This window comes from Mobula birostris, chromosome 8 (assembly GCF_030028105.1).
Source record: "Mobula birostris isolate sMobBir1 chromosome 8, sMobBir1.hap1, whole genome shotgun sequence".
NCBI classification, from domain to species: Eukaryota; Metazoa; Chordata; class Chondrichthyes; order Myliobatiformes; family Myliobatidae; genus Mobula; species Mobula birostris.
This window is the reverse complement of record NC_092377.1, coordinates 7,287,364-7,303,814: the sequence shown is the minus strand read 5'-3', so window position 1 is coordinate 7,303,814 and position 16,451 is coordinate 7,287,364. Positions and strand designations below refer to the sequence as shown.

General features: G+C 46.3%; 1 protein-coding gene across 5 annotated transcripts in view; it reads right to left on the bottom strand.

The window, feature by feature from the left end:
- Positions 1-16,451, bottom strand: part of phactr2 (phosphatase and actin regulator 2) — a 182,719-nt gene that overhangs the window by 22,232 nt on the left and 144,036 nt on the right. For all 5 annotated transcript variants that reach the window (XM_072264763.1, XM_072264765.1, XM_072264762.1 and 2 more), the window contains one exon: positions 1,959-2,115. In XM_072264763.1, coding sequence (XP_072120864.1) covers positions 1,959-2,115 — 157 coding nt within the window. The remainder of the gene's footprint in view (positions 1-1,958; positions 2,116-16,451) is intronic.

The following is a 16,451-nucleotide window of genomic DNA, read 5'->3' as shown; positions in this document are numbered from 1 at the left end:
TTGCAGGAGTTGCCAGTCAACATTGAACTCAACATAGGACCTCCTTTGGGACTCCAGCTCCGGGCCTTTCCCTCGGGGTTTACTCCCGAAGCCTTCCCCATGACTGGGTATAGCTGCAAGGCAGCAGAGGTTTGAGATCAGAGTTTTCCTTCTCCTAGCTGAGCTGCCAACCACAGCTGACGAGCCTCATCTGCCCAAAGCGATTGGTTATAAGGTGCCAGTAACCCGTCTTTGCCCCTTTTCCTGTCAGTAGAAATGGTTCCGTCGGGCTTGGTAGCTAAGCTACACATGAAGGCCAGGAGCTGGACACTGGTTGCCAGAGGCTATTTGAGACACATGCCATTGGGGCCTTTAATAGGTAGTTGGAGTTAAACATTTAAATTCTGTTATAATTCCAGTTAGGTTCTTTTTAAGATTGGCTGGGGTGGTATGTTAGTATTAGAGAGCCAGCATTTTTCTGGTGATCGCAAGGCCCTGGTGGACATTGGGAATGTGGAATTCTGCAAGTCCAGCTCACTGGAGCGAACGATGGCGGGGGAGCTGCACGGTCTCGGTTGTCACACAGACCAGGTCCTCCTCTTGTGGGGTTGCCTGCTGCCACCACCCGGGGAGATATTCTTATGTACGGTTGGATGACAATTAAACTTGAATTATAAGATGGGGAGGGGTTTAATGGCTGGAGGTGTTACTCAGTCTGATGGCTTGGGGGAAAGTAAAATAAGGGTTTGATTCCTGCCATTGTCTGTAAGGAGTTTTCATGTTCTCCCCGTGACTGTGTGGGTTTCCTCTGGGTGCCCTGGTTTCCTCCCACAGTCCAAAGGCGTAAAGTTAGGGTAGTGAGTTGTGGGCATGCTCTATTGGTACTAGAAGTGTGGCGACAGTCCTGGGCTGGACCCAATGCATCTTTGGACTGTGATGGTCGTTGATACAAATGACACATTTCATGTGTGAGATTTAAAAAAAGCTAAAGAGACAGAGATTAGTTTTACTTGTGTTTAAACATGGTTGTACATAACGTGACACAAGATAAGTTATCCGTCCTGCTGAAGGGTCTCGGCCCAAAACGGCGACTGTACCCTTTTCCATAGACGCTGCCTGGCCTGCTGAGTTCCTCCAGCACTTTGTGTGTGTTGCCTGGATTTCCAGCTACAGATTTTCTCTTGTATATCTAACGGTAGTGGGTGCGTTAATGGGGCGAGGTGTTCATCAGCCTGACGGCTTTGGGGAAGGATGGATGCTGACATAGCCTCCTCCCTGATGGGAGTGGGGCAAAAGGTCCGGGAGGAGGGTGGGTGAGATCCTTCATGATGTTGATGGCCTTTTCCCAGCACCTTTCTGTATTTCCACTCAGTGGCCACTTTATTAGAAACACCTGTACACCTGCTCATTAATGCAAATATCTGATCAGCCAATCATGTGGCAGCACTCAGTGCATAAAAGCACGCAGACATGGTCAAGAGGTTCAGTTATTGTTCAGACAAAAGATCAGAATGGGAAGAAATGTGATCTAAGTGACTTTGACCATGGGTGGAATGATTGTTGGTGCCAGATGGGGTGGTTTGAGTATCTAAGGAACTGCTGATCTCCTGGGATTTGCTCACACAACAGTCTCTAGAGCTCACAGAGGATACACCAGACAAAAAAAAACATTCAGCGAGCAGCAGTTCTGTGGGAGAAAACACCTCGTTAATGAGAGAGATCACAGGAGAATGGCCAGACTGGTTCAAGCTGACAGGAAGGTGACAGTAACTCAAATCACCACGCGTTACAACAGTGATGTGCAGAAGAGCATCTCTGCATGCACAACTCGTCAAACCATGAAGTGAATGGGCTACAGCAGTAGAAGAGCACGCACACTTTATCAGTTACAGGAGGTATTCTGGGTCGGGGTAGGCTGGTGCCTGTGATGCATGGAGGTGGCCTGAACTGAGCACAATATTCCAAACAAGATGGCCTACCTGATGAGCTTGTTCCCGATCTGTTGTCGCAGCTCGTTCCACTCCTCACTGGATGTGCGGGGCAGAATGTTCTTCTCCTCCAGCTCCTGCTTGCTGGGCCGCTGGCGGAGTTTGCTGGCGAGCGTGTCCCTCCGCCGGATCTTGATGGCTAGCGCACCTAGTGGGGTGGCAGATCACAAACCTGGGATTAGCCAAGCCTGGGCCCGGGCGGGTGGGGGGAGGCAGGGCCTCAGTGCAGAAATCACTCGAGCCGGGTGAGCGGGTAAGGCAGGGACGGGATTAATTCACTCGGGCCGGGTGAGCAGGTAAAGCAGGGACGGGATTAATTCACTCGGGCCGGGTGAGCAGGTAAAGCAGGGACGGGATTAATTCACTCGGGCCGGGTAAGCGGGTAAGGCAGGGACGGGATTAATTCACTCGGACCGGGTAAGCGGGTAAGGCAGGGACAGGATTAATTCACTCAGACCGGGTAAGCGGGTAAAGCAGGGACGGGATTAATTCACTCGGGCCAGGTAAGCGGGTAAGGCAGGGATGGGATTAATTCACTCGGACCGGGTAAGCGGGTAAGGCAGGGACGGGATTAATTCACTCGGGCCGGGTATGCGGGTAAGGCAGGGACGGGATTAATTCACTCGGACCGGGTAAGCGGGTAAGGCAGGGACGGGATTAATTCACTCGGGCCAGGTGAGCGGATAAGGCAGGGACGGGATTAATTCACTCGGGCTGGGTAAGCGGGTAAGGCAGGGACGGGATTAATTCACTCGAGCCGGGTGAGCGGGTAAGGCGGGTGGGGGGTGGAGAGGCGGGGACGGGATTAATTCAGCACATGGGTGTACAGACTGCAACCCACCCGTACCTCCTCACTCAGAGTTCAGGCACAACCAACGGCGTAACTAGCGGGGCACAAAAACCTGTGCCAGCTGGTTAGTTGTTACAGGATCCTAAAGACTCAGTGATTTAGGAACAATTTCTTCCCTTCCACTATCATATTTTTCAACAGTCCATGAACACGGCGTCATTAATTGTCCTTTGCAATATCTAGCACTCTTACTCACTCTCTCCCCGTCTCACTCTCCCTCTCTGTCTGTCTCTCTATCTATCTGTCTAAAATTATTGTAGCCTATAGTAATTTTCAAAAGGCAATTGCTGAAGAAGATGGCACCCATAATCAGGACCCTCACCACCCAGGGCACGCCCTCTACTCATTGTCATCATCAAGGAGGTGGTACAGGAGCCTGATGACACACACTCCACGTTTCGGGAACAGCTTTTTCCCCTCTGCCATCAGATTTTTGAACAGCCCATGAACCGATGATCACCACCTCACGATGTTGCACAACATATTTATTTTATTTTATATTTCTTATTGTAATCTACAGTGTTTTTTACGTGTTGCATTCTCCCACTGTACTGTGGAGAGCACTCCAACTGTCTGCATCACCGTCTATGGGGGGGGGGGGGGAATCACTGCACGGGATTGAAATAAGCTGCAGAGAGATGTGAAATTAGTCATCTCCATCATGGGTACCAGCCTCTAGTAACCAGGACATCTTTAAGGAGCGATGCCTCAGAAAGGCAGCATCCAACATTAAGGACACACACACCCTCTTCCATTGCTACCATCGGTAAGGAGGTACAGGAGCCTGAAGCCACACACTCTACAATTCAGGAACAGCTTCTCCCCCTCTGCCACCTGATTTCCTCTCTTGGCGGGAGGAGAAGATGGCGGCGCGACGCAGCACGCGTAGCCTCTCCGGTGAAGTGATATCGTATTTGTAAGTAGGATGCCGTGCACAATTCTGATTTGATGGAGACAGACGTGAGAAGCACGGAGGAATATCTGGAGAAACTTCTGAAATGCCCGGTTCGCTGCCATTGCTACTGTGCGATCGAGAATCTCCGGAGGGAAGGCCCCAAATCCCCGGCTTTGCCTGCTGCTGGCAGCCGGGGCTGGGGTCGAAGCGCTCGGCAGAGATGGTGCTCAGTGCTCAGTATCGGAGGGCTGGTCGGAGGCTCGAAGTTTTCGGACAACTCAGAGTCAGACTGTGGTCGGGTATGGCAGGGAGAGTTTTCTTCCTTCTCCCGTCTGCATGAGATGTGGGACATTCGAGAAACTTTGAACTTTTTTACTGTGCTCATGGCCTGTTCTTCATCAAGTTATTGTATTGTTGCACTGTCGTAACTGTATGTTATAATTATGTGGTTTTTGTTAGTTTTTCAGTCTTGGTCTGTCCTGTGTTTCTGTGATATCACACCGGAGGAATATTGTATCATTTCTTAATGCATGCATTACTAAATGACAATAAAAGAAGACCATGTGTCCTCATAATCTAATCTAATCTAATCCAAATGGACACTGAGCCCATGAACACTACCTGATTAGTTTTTTTATTTTTATCTTTTTGCACTACTTATTTAGCTATCTAATAGAGAAAAGAACTGAATTACAGTAAGCGTATTAATATGTATGTATTGTAATTCAAAGTTCCTTTCTTGCTCTATTATTATCGATTGCATTGTACTGATGCCGCAAAGTTAACAAATTTCACGACATGCCAGTGATATTCAGTCTGATTCTGATTCTATAATAAGCCTGATTTCATTCTATATTCCACCCCCCACCCTGCCAAGAGCAGTCCTCAGGAAGGAGATCTGCCCCTCAGAGTTAAGAGTTCCGGTCAAGATGGCGCTAGTGAACGACGATTCCTCAGTCGACATCTTCCAGTTAGTCAATCTCTTCAATTATGTCACCTTTTCTACGCCTTCTGCTTGTTCTTTTTGTCGTGATTGTGTTTTGAAAACTGTTGGAGCCTGTGACGTGCAGTTCGTAGTTCGATCGAATGATCTAGCGCTCTGCTGTGTCGGGAAAGGACTGTGAGCACGTGCAGGAGACCGGGAGCTGGGGCACGGGACCGTGATCAACTCTATTTCGAAGTGTGGAAGAAGACTGAAACGTTGAGGTGAATGCAGAGGAGGTCAGTAGTCGCCCACAACGGAGGCCACGGGTTGATGCCAGTCGGTAGCTGGGTCAGTGGCACTTGGAGGTCATAGAAACATAGAAAATAGGTGCAGGAGTAGGCCATTCGGCCCTTCAAGCCTGCACCGCCATTCAGTATGATCATGGCTGATCATCCAACTCAGAACCCTGTACCAGCCTTCCCTCCATACCCGCTTATCCCTTTAGCCACAAGGGCCATATCTAACTCCCTCTTAAATATAGCTAATGAACTGGCCTCAACTGTTTCCTGTGGCAGAGGAAAAAATTCACCACTCTCTGTGTGAAGAAGTTTTTCCTAATCTCAGTCCTAAAAGGCTTCCCCTTTATCCTCAAACTGTGACCCCTCGTTCTGGACTTCCCCAACATCGGGAATAATCTTCCTGCATCTAGCCTGTCCAATCCCTTTAGGATCTTATACGTTTCAATCAGATCCCCCCTCAATCTTCTAAATTCCAACGAGTATAAGCCTAGTTGATCCAGTCTTTCTTCATATGAAAGTCCTGCCATCCCAGGAATCAATCTGGGGAACCTTCTTTGTACTCCCTCTATGGCAAGGATGTCTTTCCTCAGATTAGGGGACCAAAACTGCACACAATACTCCAGGTGTGGTCTCACCAAGGCCTTGTACAACTGCAGTAGTACCTCCCTGTTCCTGTACTCGAATCCTCTCGCTATAAATGCCAGCATAACATTCGCCTTTTTCACCGCCTGCTGTACCTGCATGCCCGCAGGTTAGTGGTGCGGTGGCTGCTCTTAACAGAAGGACTGAGTTTGATCGGCCGCTCTGACAGAGGGACATTTCAAAATTCTAAGATTTATGTGTTTGTTGGGCTCTATTTTATCTTGCTCTCCGTCAGTTTTCTTTCTTGTTGCTGATTGGTGGATTGGGGTCTATGTGGGCGATCTCTTGGTTTCTGTGTGTGAGAGAGGGGGTGGGGGGTTTGATACTATCGTGGCTGTTCTTTTTTGTGAAGGTGGGGTTGAGGTTTTGGATGATCTAGCTGCTGTTTCTGGGTAGGTGACCTTTTAGGTTCTTTTTTGCAAGGGAAGGGGTTGGGGGTTTTATGTTATTATGGCTTTTTTTTTGCGAGGGAAGGGGTTGGGGTTTTGGATGATCTGGCTGCCATTTCTGGGTAGGCGACTTTTTAGGTTTTTTTGTGCGTGGGAGGGGGTGAGGGGATTTGGGGTTTGTAAGTTTTGTTTCTTTTGTGGGGGGAGGGTGTTGATGTCTTTTCTTTCAATGCCTCCTATGGTTTTTCTGTATTTCATGGCTATCTGGAGAAGACGAATATCTGAGTTGTATTGTACATGCATATTTTGACAATAAAATGAACCTTTGAACCTGTTACAACACCCATGATCATTCCTTCTTATTATGTCACAGAAGGAGGATATTCAGCCCATCGTGCCCATACTGGACCTTTGGGGTTGCAGGATGTATCAGTCTCTTTTTATTTTTAAGAAAGGCATGTTGCAGATGGTGCAACTTTAGAGGTGAGGCTGGTTTCAGTGATGTGCTGAGCCGTGTCCACAACTCTCTGTAGTTCCTTGTGATCACAGATTTACGGTCAGAAGACCATTTGTGTAGAACACTGTGATGTGGTTAGCACACACCACTGTACAGTACCAGCAACCCAGGTTTAATTCCCGCTGCTCTCTGTAAGGAGTTTGTATATTCTCCATGTGACTGCATGGGTTTCCTCCGGGTGCTCCGGTTTCCTCCCACAGTCCGGTTGGCAGGTTAATTGGTCATTGTAAATTGTCCTGTGATTAGTCTAGGGTTAAATCGGGAGATTGCTGGACCGCTCAAAGGGCCAGAAGGGTCTATTCTACACTATATCTCAATAAATAAACACAAAACATTACAACACTGTTAATTACAGCACAGGACAGGCTTTTTGGCTCACCATGTTGTGTCAACATTTAAAAAAAATTTTTTGTTTTGCCCATCCGTTAGTCTCGTGAAGGTTTCCAGGGCGCAGGCCTGGGCAAGGTTGTATGGAAGACCAGCAGTTGCCCATGCTAGAAGTCTCCCCTCTCCATGACACCAATGTTGTCCAAGGGAAGGGCACTAGGGCCGATACAGCTTGGCACCGGTGTCGTCGCAGAGCAATGTGTGGTTAAGTGCCTTGCTCAAGGACACAACACGCTGCCTCAGCTGAGGCTCGAATTAGCAACCTTCAGGTCACTAGACTGACGCCTTAACCACATGGCCATGCGCCAACACGTTGTGTCAACATTTTAATCAATCTAACCATGTTTTCCACAGAGCCCTCTATTTTTCTATCATCCATGTGCCTCTCGAAGAGCTTCTTAAATGCCCCTAATGTATCTGCCCCTCACCACCCCTGGTAGCACAATTCACACATCCACCATTCTCTGTGTAAAAACACCTACATCTGATATCCCCCTATAATTTCCTCCAATCACCTTAAAATTATGTACATCTCAGAACCCATTCTGCCCTGGGATAAAGTTTCTGGCTATCTACTCGATCTATGCCTCTTATCATCTTGTACACCTCTATCAAGTCATGTCTCATTCTCCTTTGCTCAACCTATCCTCATAAGACACGGTCTATAAACCAGGCAGCATCCTGGTAAATCTCCTCTGCACCTTCTCCACAGCTTCACCATCCTTCCTAGTATGAGGCGACCAGAACTGAACACAATATTCCAAGTGTGGTCTAACCAGGGCTTCATAGAGCTGCACCATTATCTTGTGCCTCTTGAACTCAATCAAAATTCAAAAAGTTTAAATTACAAAGTAAATTTATTATCAAAGTACATAAACGTCACCATATACTATCCTGAGATTCATTTTCTTGTGGGCATTTGCAGTAAATACAATAAAACAAAAAAGAAGCAAAGTAATAACAATAAATAATTAAAAAAGAAATATAACATATAACCATATCACAATTACAGCATGGAAACAGGCCATCTTGGCCCTTCTAGTCCGTGCCGAATGCTTACTCTCACCTAGTTCCATCTACCTGCAACTCAGCCCATAACCCTCCATTCCTTTCCTGTCCATATAGCTATCCAATTTTTTTTTTTATATATATATATATATAAAAGGACAAAATCGAACCTGCCTCAACCACTTCTACTGGAAGCTCGTTCCACACAGCTACCACTCTCTGAGTAAAGAAGTTCTCCCTCGTGTTACCCCTAATCTTTTGCCCCTTAACTCTCAACTCAAGTCCTCTTTTTTGAATCACCCTCACTATCAATGGAAAAAGCCTATCCACGTCAACTCTATCTATCCCCCTCATAAACACCTCTATCAAGTCCCCCCTCAACCTTCTACGCTCCAAAGAATAAAGACCCAACTTGTTCAACCTTTCTCTGTAACTTAGGTGCTGAAACCCAGGTAACGTTCTAGTAAATCTTCATTGTACTCTCTCTATTTTGTTGACATCTTTCCTATAATTCGGTGACCAGAACATCAAGAAATAGAGGTGAAGAGTCCTTGAAAGTGAGTCTATAGGTTATGTGAACAGTTCAGTGATGGGACAAGTAAAGGAGTGAAGTTATCCCCTCTGGTTCAATAGCCTGATGGCTGAGGGATAATAACTGTTCCTGAACCTGGTGGGATGGGTACTGAGACTCCTGTACCTTCTTCCTGATGGCAGAGGCTGGAAGAGAGCATGGCTTGGATGGTGGGGGACCCTGATGATGGTTGTTGATTTCCAGAGACATCACTCAATGGTTGGGAGGGTTTTACCTGTGACGGACTGGGCCGTATCCACTACTTTATGTAGGATCAAGGCCATTGGTGTTTCTACATCAGACCATGATGCAGACAGTCAGTTGACTCTCCACACACACACACACACCTATAGAACTTTGTCAAAGTTTTAGATGGCATGTAGACTACATGCAAACATCATAGAACTCAGCGATTCAGGAACAGCTTCTTCCCCGCTGCCATCCGATTCCTAAATGGACATTGAATCTTTGGACACTACCTCGCTTTTGTAATATATAGTATTTCTGGTTTTTGCACGTTTTTTAAATCTATTCAATATACGTATACTGCAATTGATTTACTTGTTTATTTATTATTATTATTTTATTTTTTTCTCTTCTATATTACGTATTGCATTGAACTGCTGCTGCTAAGTTAACAAATTTCACGTCCCATGCCAGTGATAAAAAACCAGATTCTGATTGTGACAGTAGAAACCCTGTTGTGCTTTGTTCATAATGGCACGTAAGTGCTGGACCCCCGACAGATCCTCTGAAATGGCAACACTGAGTAATTTATTGTTGCTGATCCTTCCCACCTGTAATCAGTCCGGATCAGGACTGGCTCATGCACCTTCAGTTTCCTCCTCCTGAAGTCAATGATCAGCTCCTTGGTCTTGCTGACATTCAGTGAGAGGTTGTTGTTATGACACCACTCAGCCAGGTTTTCAGTCTCCCTCCTGTGTGCTGACTCATCACCACCTTTGATTCAGCCTGTGACAGTGGTGTCATCAGCAAACTTAAATATGGCATTGGAGCTGTACTTAGCCACACAGTCATAAGTGTAAAGTGAGCAGAGCAGGGGGCTAAGCACACAGCACAATTCCCTGACTAATGAAGGCCAACACAACAACCCTACCAACTTACTTTGAAGGATCTTTGGATGTTGACCCCAAGAACCCCAAGTGTTCCTCCGCACTGCGAAGAATCCTGCCATTAACCCTGTACTCTGCCTTCAATTTTGACCTCCTAAAGAGAACCACTTCGTTTTTCCGGGTTGAACTCCATCTGCCACTTCTCAGCCCAGCCCTGCACCCTTGTCAATGTCCCATTGTAACCTACGTCAACTTTCTATGCCTCAAAAGGTGGCATCTGTCATCAAGGAATCCCCATCACCCAGGACATGCCCTCTTCTCAGTGCTATCATCAGGGAGGAGGTACAGGAGCCTGAAGACACACACTCAACGATTCAGAAACAGCTTCTTCCCCTCCATCATCAAATTTCTCAATGGGACAATGAACCCACAAACACTACCTCAATATTTTCTTTCTGCAAAACATAATTCATGACATATGCCAGTCATATTGAACTGGATTCTGATTTTCCACACCACCAACGTTTGTGTCATCTGCAAACTTCCTAGACCATAATATATAGGAGCAGAATTAGGCCATTTGGCCCATCAAGTCTGCTCCACCATTTCATCATGGCTGATCCAATTTTCTCTCAGCCTCAGTCTCCTGCCTTCTCCCCGTAACCCTTTATGCCCTGACCAACTAAGAGTCTATCAACCTCTGACTTAAATATACACAAAGGCTTGGCCTCCACGGCTGCCTGTGGTAATAAATTCCACAGATTAACCACACTCTGGCTAAAGAAATTCTTCATCTCTACTCTAAATGGACATCCCTCTATTCTGAGGCGGTGTCCTCTGGTCCTAGACTCCACCACTCTAGAAACATCCTGTCCATATTCATCAATAGGTTTGAATGAGATCCTCCCTCATGCAGCCCAGAGCCATCAAACACTCCCCATATGATAACTTGCTCAATCCCAGAATCATTTCCATGAACCTCCTTTGAACCCTCTCCAATATCAGCAAATCATTTCTGAGACAAGGGGCCCAGTACTGTTCACAATACTCCAAGTGAAGCCTCACTTTTATAAAGGCTCAACATTACATCTTGTTTCCTCATCCAAATCATTTATAAAAATCACAAGGAGCGGGAGCCCTAGAACAGGTCCCTGTGGTCATCGACCTCCGGGCAGAATATTCAGAGAAGCAGGGACATCTTGCTTTCAACAGCGATGAGACCAAACCTGAATGGCGGAGACAACAGGAATTCTGCAGATGCTGGAAATTCAAGCAACTTTGACCTGAATGGCGGAGAGCAGTTTTGGTCTCTGTAGCACAGGAATAATACCCGCCATAGGGGCAGCATCATCTTCAGATCCTGGATTTCCTCGCTTGTAGACCCAGTAAGTTCAAACTGGCAAAAACATCACCTCCACAATCTCCATCAGCACAGGTATACACAGGGATGCGTGTTTAGCTCTCTGCTCTACTCACTTAAGACTTATGACTGCATGGCTAAGTACAGCTCCAGAACTATATACAAGTTTGCTGATGATACCATTGTTGTGGGCTGTATCAAAGGTGGTGATGGATCAGCATACAGGAGGGAGATTGAAAATATGGCTGAGTGGTGTCATAACAACAACCTCTCAACTTCAATAAGACCAAGGAACTGATAGTAGACTTCAGGAGAGGGAAACTAAAAATCCATGAGCCAGGAACCATTGGAGGATCAGAAGTGGAGCGTGTCAGTAATTTTAAATTCCTGGGTGACATTATCTTAGAGGACCTGTCCTGGACCCATCAAATAAATATTCTTGTGAAGAAAGCACGACAGTGCCTCTACTTCCTCAGGAGTCTGTGGAGGTTTAGCATGCCATCGAAAACCTCGGGAAACTTCCATAGATGTGCGGCGGAAAGTGTGCTGACTGACTGGTATAGAAACACCAATGCCTTTGAGAAGAAAATCCTGCAGAAGGTAGTGGATTCTGCCCAGTACATCATGGGTAAAACCCTCCCAACCACTGAGAACATCTACATGAAACACTGTCCTGGAAAAGCAGCGTACTTCGTCAAAGATCCTCATCACCCAGGCCATGCCCTTTTCTCACTGCTGCCATCAGGTAGAAGGTACAGGTATCTCAGGACTGGCACCACCAGGTTCAAGAACAGTTACAACCTCACAACCATCAGGCTCTTGAACAAAAGGGGATAACTATACTCATTCTATTTCTGGTGTTCCTACAGCCAATGGTCTCATTTTAAGGACCCTTTATCTTGTTATTTCATGCTCATTATTTATTGCTATTTATTTATCTCTGTATTTGCACAGTTTGTTATTCATTGATCCTGTTTACAGTTACTATTCTATAGATTTGCTAGGTATGCCAACAGGAAAATGAATCTCAGGGTTGTTTGTGGTGACGTGTATGTACGCTGATAATACATTTTACTGTGGACTTTGAAGGTTCACCAGGCTGAATGCTGGAACTAAGGCAATGATGGTCAAGGAGAAATTGGATCAAACAGGCCTGTTTTCACTAGGGCAGAGGGATCTTGGGGTCCAAGTTCATAGCTTCCCAAAAGTAATAGGGTGGTTGAGAAAACACATGCTTACCTTTATTAGTTGAGGCATTGAGTTCAAAAGTTAGGAAGTTATGTTGCAGCTTTTATAAAGCTCTGGTTAGACCACTAGGTGATGGGGTGGAGATATGTCTCCACAAAAGGAGGTGTAAAATGCTCGTTCCCTCTGCTTGCCGGCAGGGAGTAGCACCCGCTTAGCCCTCACCCTGCCCCCCCCATGCCTCGATCAGGGTCACGTCAAGGAAGCCATGGGTGCACGGACTGGATGGTCATATGAGCAGCCGGTGCATATTACAAGTTTTCGTTCTGTGACCACTGACACCAGACAGACAATCTCTGAAGAGTTTTGATAATGGCTGTGGTCACCCATCTTATAAAGACACGTCCCAGAAGAAGACAATGATAAACCGCTTCTGCAGAAAAATTTGCCCAGAATGATTATGGTCAAGACCGTGATTGCCCGGGTCATACGACACGGCCCTGATGATGATGATGATGATGATGATGAGTTGGACTGCAGCTGGAATACTGCATACAGTTCTGGTCACCCCAATATAGGATAGATGTTGAAGATTTTGGAGAGGGTACAAGAGGTTTACCAGGATGCTGCTTGTAATTCCAGTGTCTGCCATCTCTACTTGCTGGAGAAGCTCCTGATTCCAGTGTCTGCCATTTCTGTCTGCTGGAGAAGCTCTCGATTCCAGTTAGAGGTCATGTGCTATAACAAGAGTTTGAATAAACTGCCTGTTTTCTCTGGTGTGCTTGAGGCTGAGACAGAGATCTCATAGAGGTTTATAGATTATGAGAGGCTCAGATAGACTGACAGACAGTATCTGTTTCCCAGTGTAGAAAGGACATAAATTTAATGTGAAAGAGGGTACCTTCAAAGGAGATACGGGGGCAAGATTACTTTATGCCGAGGGCGGTGTGTGACTGGAATATGCTGCCTGTGGTGGTGGTAGAGACAGAAACTTTAAGGACTTTTAAGATATGTTTAGGTAGACACATGAATGTGAGGAAAATGGAAGGCGGGGGGATTAGTTAGGTTGCCCATTTAATTGGTTTGCCACAACACTGTGAGCTGAAGGGCCTTTTCCTGTGCTGTACTGGTCTGTGACCTACTTCCACTGCAGAGCAACAGATACTCAGCAGACCGAGCAGCATCCATGTGGGGAGAAGCTCTATATCAGGAGTTCTGGCTGGCCCGCTAAGTTCTTCTAGCAGATTCTTGCTTGTAATTCCAGTGTCTGCCATCTCTACTTGCTGGAGAAGCTCCCGATTCCAGTGTCTGCTTTCTCTGTTGGAGAAGCTCCCAATTCCAGCGTCTGTTGTCTCCTTCTGCTGGTTAAGCTCCTGGTTCCAACGTCTGCTGTTTCTTGAGTCTATAATCTTTTTCCGCAGAACAGTAGGGGGAGTAGAGGGGATCTCAACAGAAGACAAGCGTTTGATGCCTCTGGGCCTGTTATCATTTACACCTGTACTGCACTCTGTTACACTTTATTCTGCATTGTTATTGTTTTACCTTGTTTTGCCTCAAAGCACTGTGTAGTGATCTGAGGGGTATGACAAGCTTTTCACTGCATCTCGGTAGATGTGACAACAATAATCCAATTCCAAACCTTGGCCTCGGAGGAACACTGTTTCCTTTAGCTGTATACATGTGTGTGGTTGAATGAGAACGAACATGAACTTGAACTGTGAAGCAACCTGATCAGCTGCAACACCACAGCCGAGCCCTGTGGTTATTTTCTGACAAGTTATTTTCCCTGGTGGCTCCGCTGTAAGAATTTGTCTGATAACATTGAAGGGCTGAGATAGAGTGGATTGCAGAGGTATTTTCAATAGTAGGGAGTTAACCTTAGAAAGGATGTGCTGGCGATGGAGAGGGTCCAGAGGAGATACAGGAGAATGACCCCAGAAATGAAAGGGTTAACATATGAAGAGTGTTTGATGGCTCTGGGCCTGTTCTCACTGGAGCTTAAAAACAATGATCCTTGGGTATATTGAAAACGAAGATTTATGGTTACTTGATTAATACGGATGTTGAAGGTTATAGGGAGAAGGCAGGAAAAATGGGTTGATAAATCAGTCAAGATTGAAAGGTGGGACAGACCTGATGGGCTGAATGGCCTAATTCTAGTTCTATATGTTACGGTCTTATAGTCAATTTCTTTACAAAAGTTCCAACTGTTCTGGATCACCATTTGGGTGAAGTGCATAGTGTAACACCATTACAGGGCCAGTGACTGGGGTTCAGTTCCCACTACGGTCATCAAGGAGTCTGTATGTTATCCATGTGACTGCGTACAGCACCAGGCTCAAGGGAAGCTTCTACCCCACTGTTACAAGACCATTGAGTGGTTCCCTAGTACAACAAAATAGACTCTTGACCTCATAATCTCATTCCATCGAGATGCAACACAGAGCGTCATAGGAAGTCATTCCTGCCTGTGGCCATCAAACTTTACAACTCCTCCCTTGGAGGGTCAGACACCCTGAGCCAATAGGCTGGTCCTGGACTTATTTCCATAATTTACATATTATAATTTAATTATTATGGTTTTATATTGCTATATTTATACTCTATTCTCGGTTGGTGCAACTGTAACGAAACCCAATTTCCCTCGGGATCAATAAAGTATGTCCAGCTATCTACCTATAATCTACCTTGTTATCACTGCACAGTACTGTCTACCTGTACTGCACTTTCTCTGTAATTGTTACACTTTATTCTGCATTCTGTTCTTGTTTTATCATCCGATCTTCTAGGTTTTTTTTGTGCCGGGAGGTGGGATTCGGGGGTTGATGTGTGATCTGTTTTGTTCATTTTTTGTGTGTCGGGCGGTGGAGTTGATGATCTACTCTTTCCTTTCTTGGTTTCATGGCTACCTGGCGAATGGAATAATTTCAGAGTTGTACCCTTTGATAATAAACGAACCTTTGAACCTTTTACCTTGTTCTCCCTCAGTGCGGGATGTAAAAGGATGATCAGGGAGGGGCAGCACCCCTGGTGGCAGGATTGTCGTGCTCTGCCCGGGGACAACTCGTCCACCTTTGGTCCCCACTCGCCACCCAGCTCTCACCTGTGTTTCCAAGTAACTGCCTGCCTGTGACAGTGGCCACTGCTTCGAGAGGCAGGCTAAACCGGGTGAGGGTAGCCGGGAGCCTCCAACCCCAGTGAGATAAGGACATGCCTACCCCAGCATGTGAAGCAAGTTCCAGTGGACTGGGTGGATGAGATCAACTACAAGATCCAACAGTCGAGAGGGAGGTGGCGCTGCAACTCTTCGTGGAGAGCAAAGGGCATGACAAGGCACAGAAGGCGTCACGGCTATCCACTGCAGCCAAGAAAGCCTCCAGTCACGATGATTTTTCGTACCATTGGACCAAGATTTGAGGCCAAGAGAGCAAAACTGCCCCAGGGCAACAGCTTTTCCACTGTCAAACTCTTCCTGTACAGACTACGTCATCACCAGAAACAACGGACAACCAATACCTCAGTGCACTGTGTAACGATCTGATCTGTATGAAGTTTGCAAGGCAAACTTTTCACTCCATCTCCATACTCAACTCATAAGACCGCAAGGCAAACTTTTCACTCCATCTCCATACTCAACTCATAAGACTCCAAGACATAGGAGAAGGGTGAGGCAATTCAGCGCAAAAAGTCTGCTCCGCCATTCCATCCAGTCTGATTTATTATCCCTCTCAACCCCATTCTCCTGCCTTAACCTTTGACGCCTTTAATAATCAAACAACTATCAATGTCTGTTTTAAATATACCCAATGACCTGGACTTGGCCTCCACAGCCACCTGTGGCAAAGAATTCCACATACTCAGCACCCTCTGGCTCAAGAAATTCCTCCTCATCTCCATTCTAAAAGGACGCCCCTCTATTCTGAGTCTGTGTCCTCTCGTCCTAGGCTCCCACAATGAAAATGATACATTAATACAATTCTAATTCCATAACACCATAAGACATAGGAGCAGAATAGGAGTAGCGGACCGCAAGACCCAATTTACATCGGTGGTGCGCAGGTGGAACAGGTCAAAAGCTTTAAGTTCCTCGGGGTCAATATCACAAATGACCTGACTTGGTCCAACCAAACAGAGTCCACTGCCAAGAAGGCCCACCAGCGCCTTTAATTCCTGAGAAAACTAAAGAAATTTGGCCTGTCCCCTAAAACCCTCACTAATTTTTATAGATGCACCGTAGAAAGCATTCTTCTAGGGTGCATCACAACCTGGTATGGAAGTTGTCCTGTCCAAGACCGGAAGAAGCTGCAGAAGATCGTGAACACGGCGCAGCACATCACACAAAGCAATCTTCCGTCCTTGGACTCACTTTACACCGCACGCTGT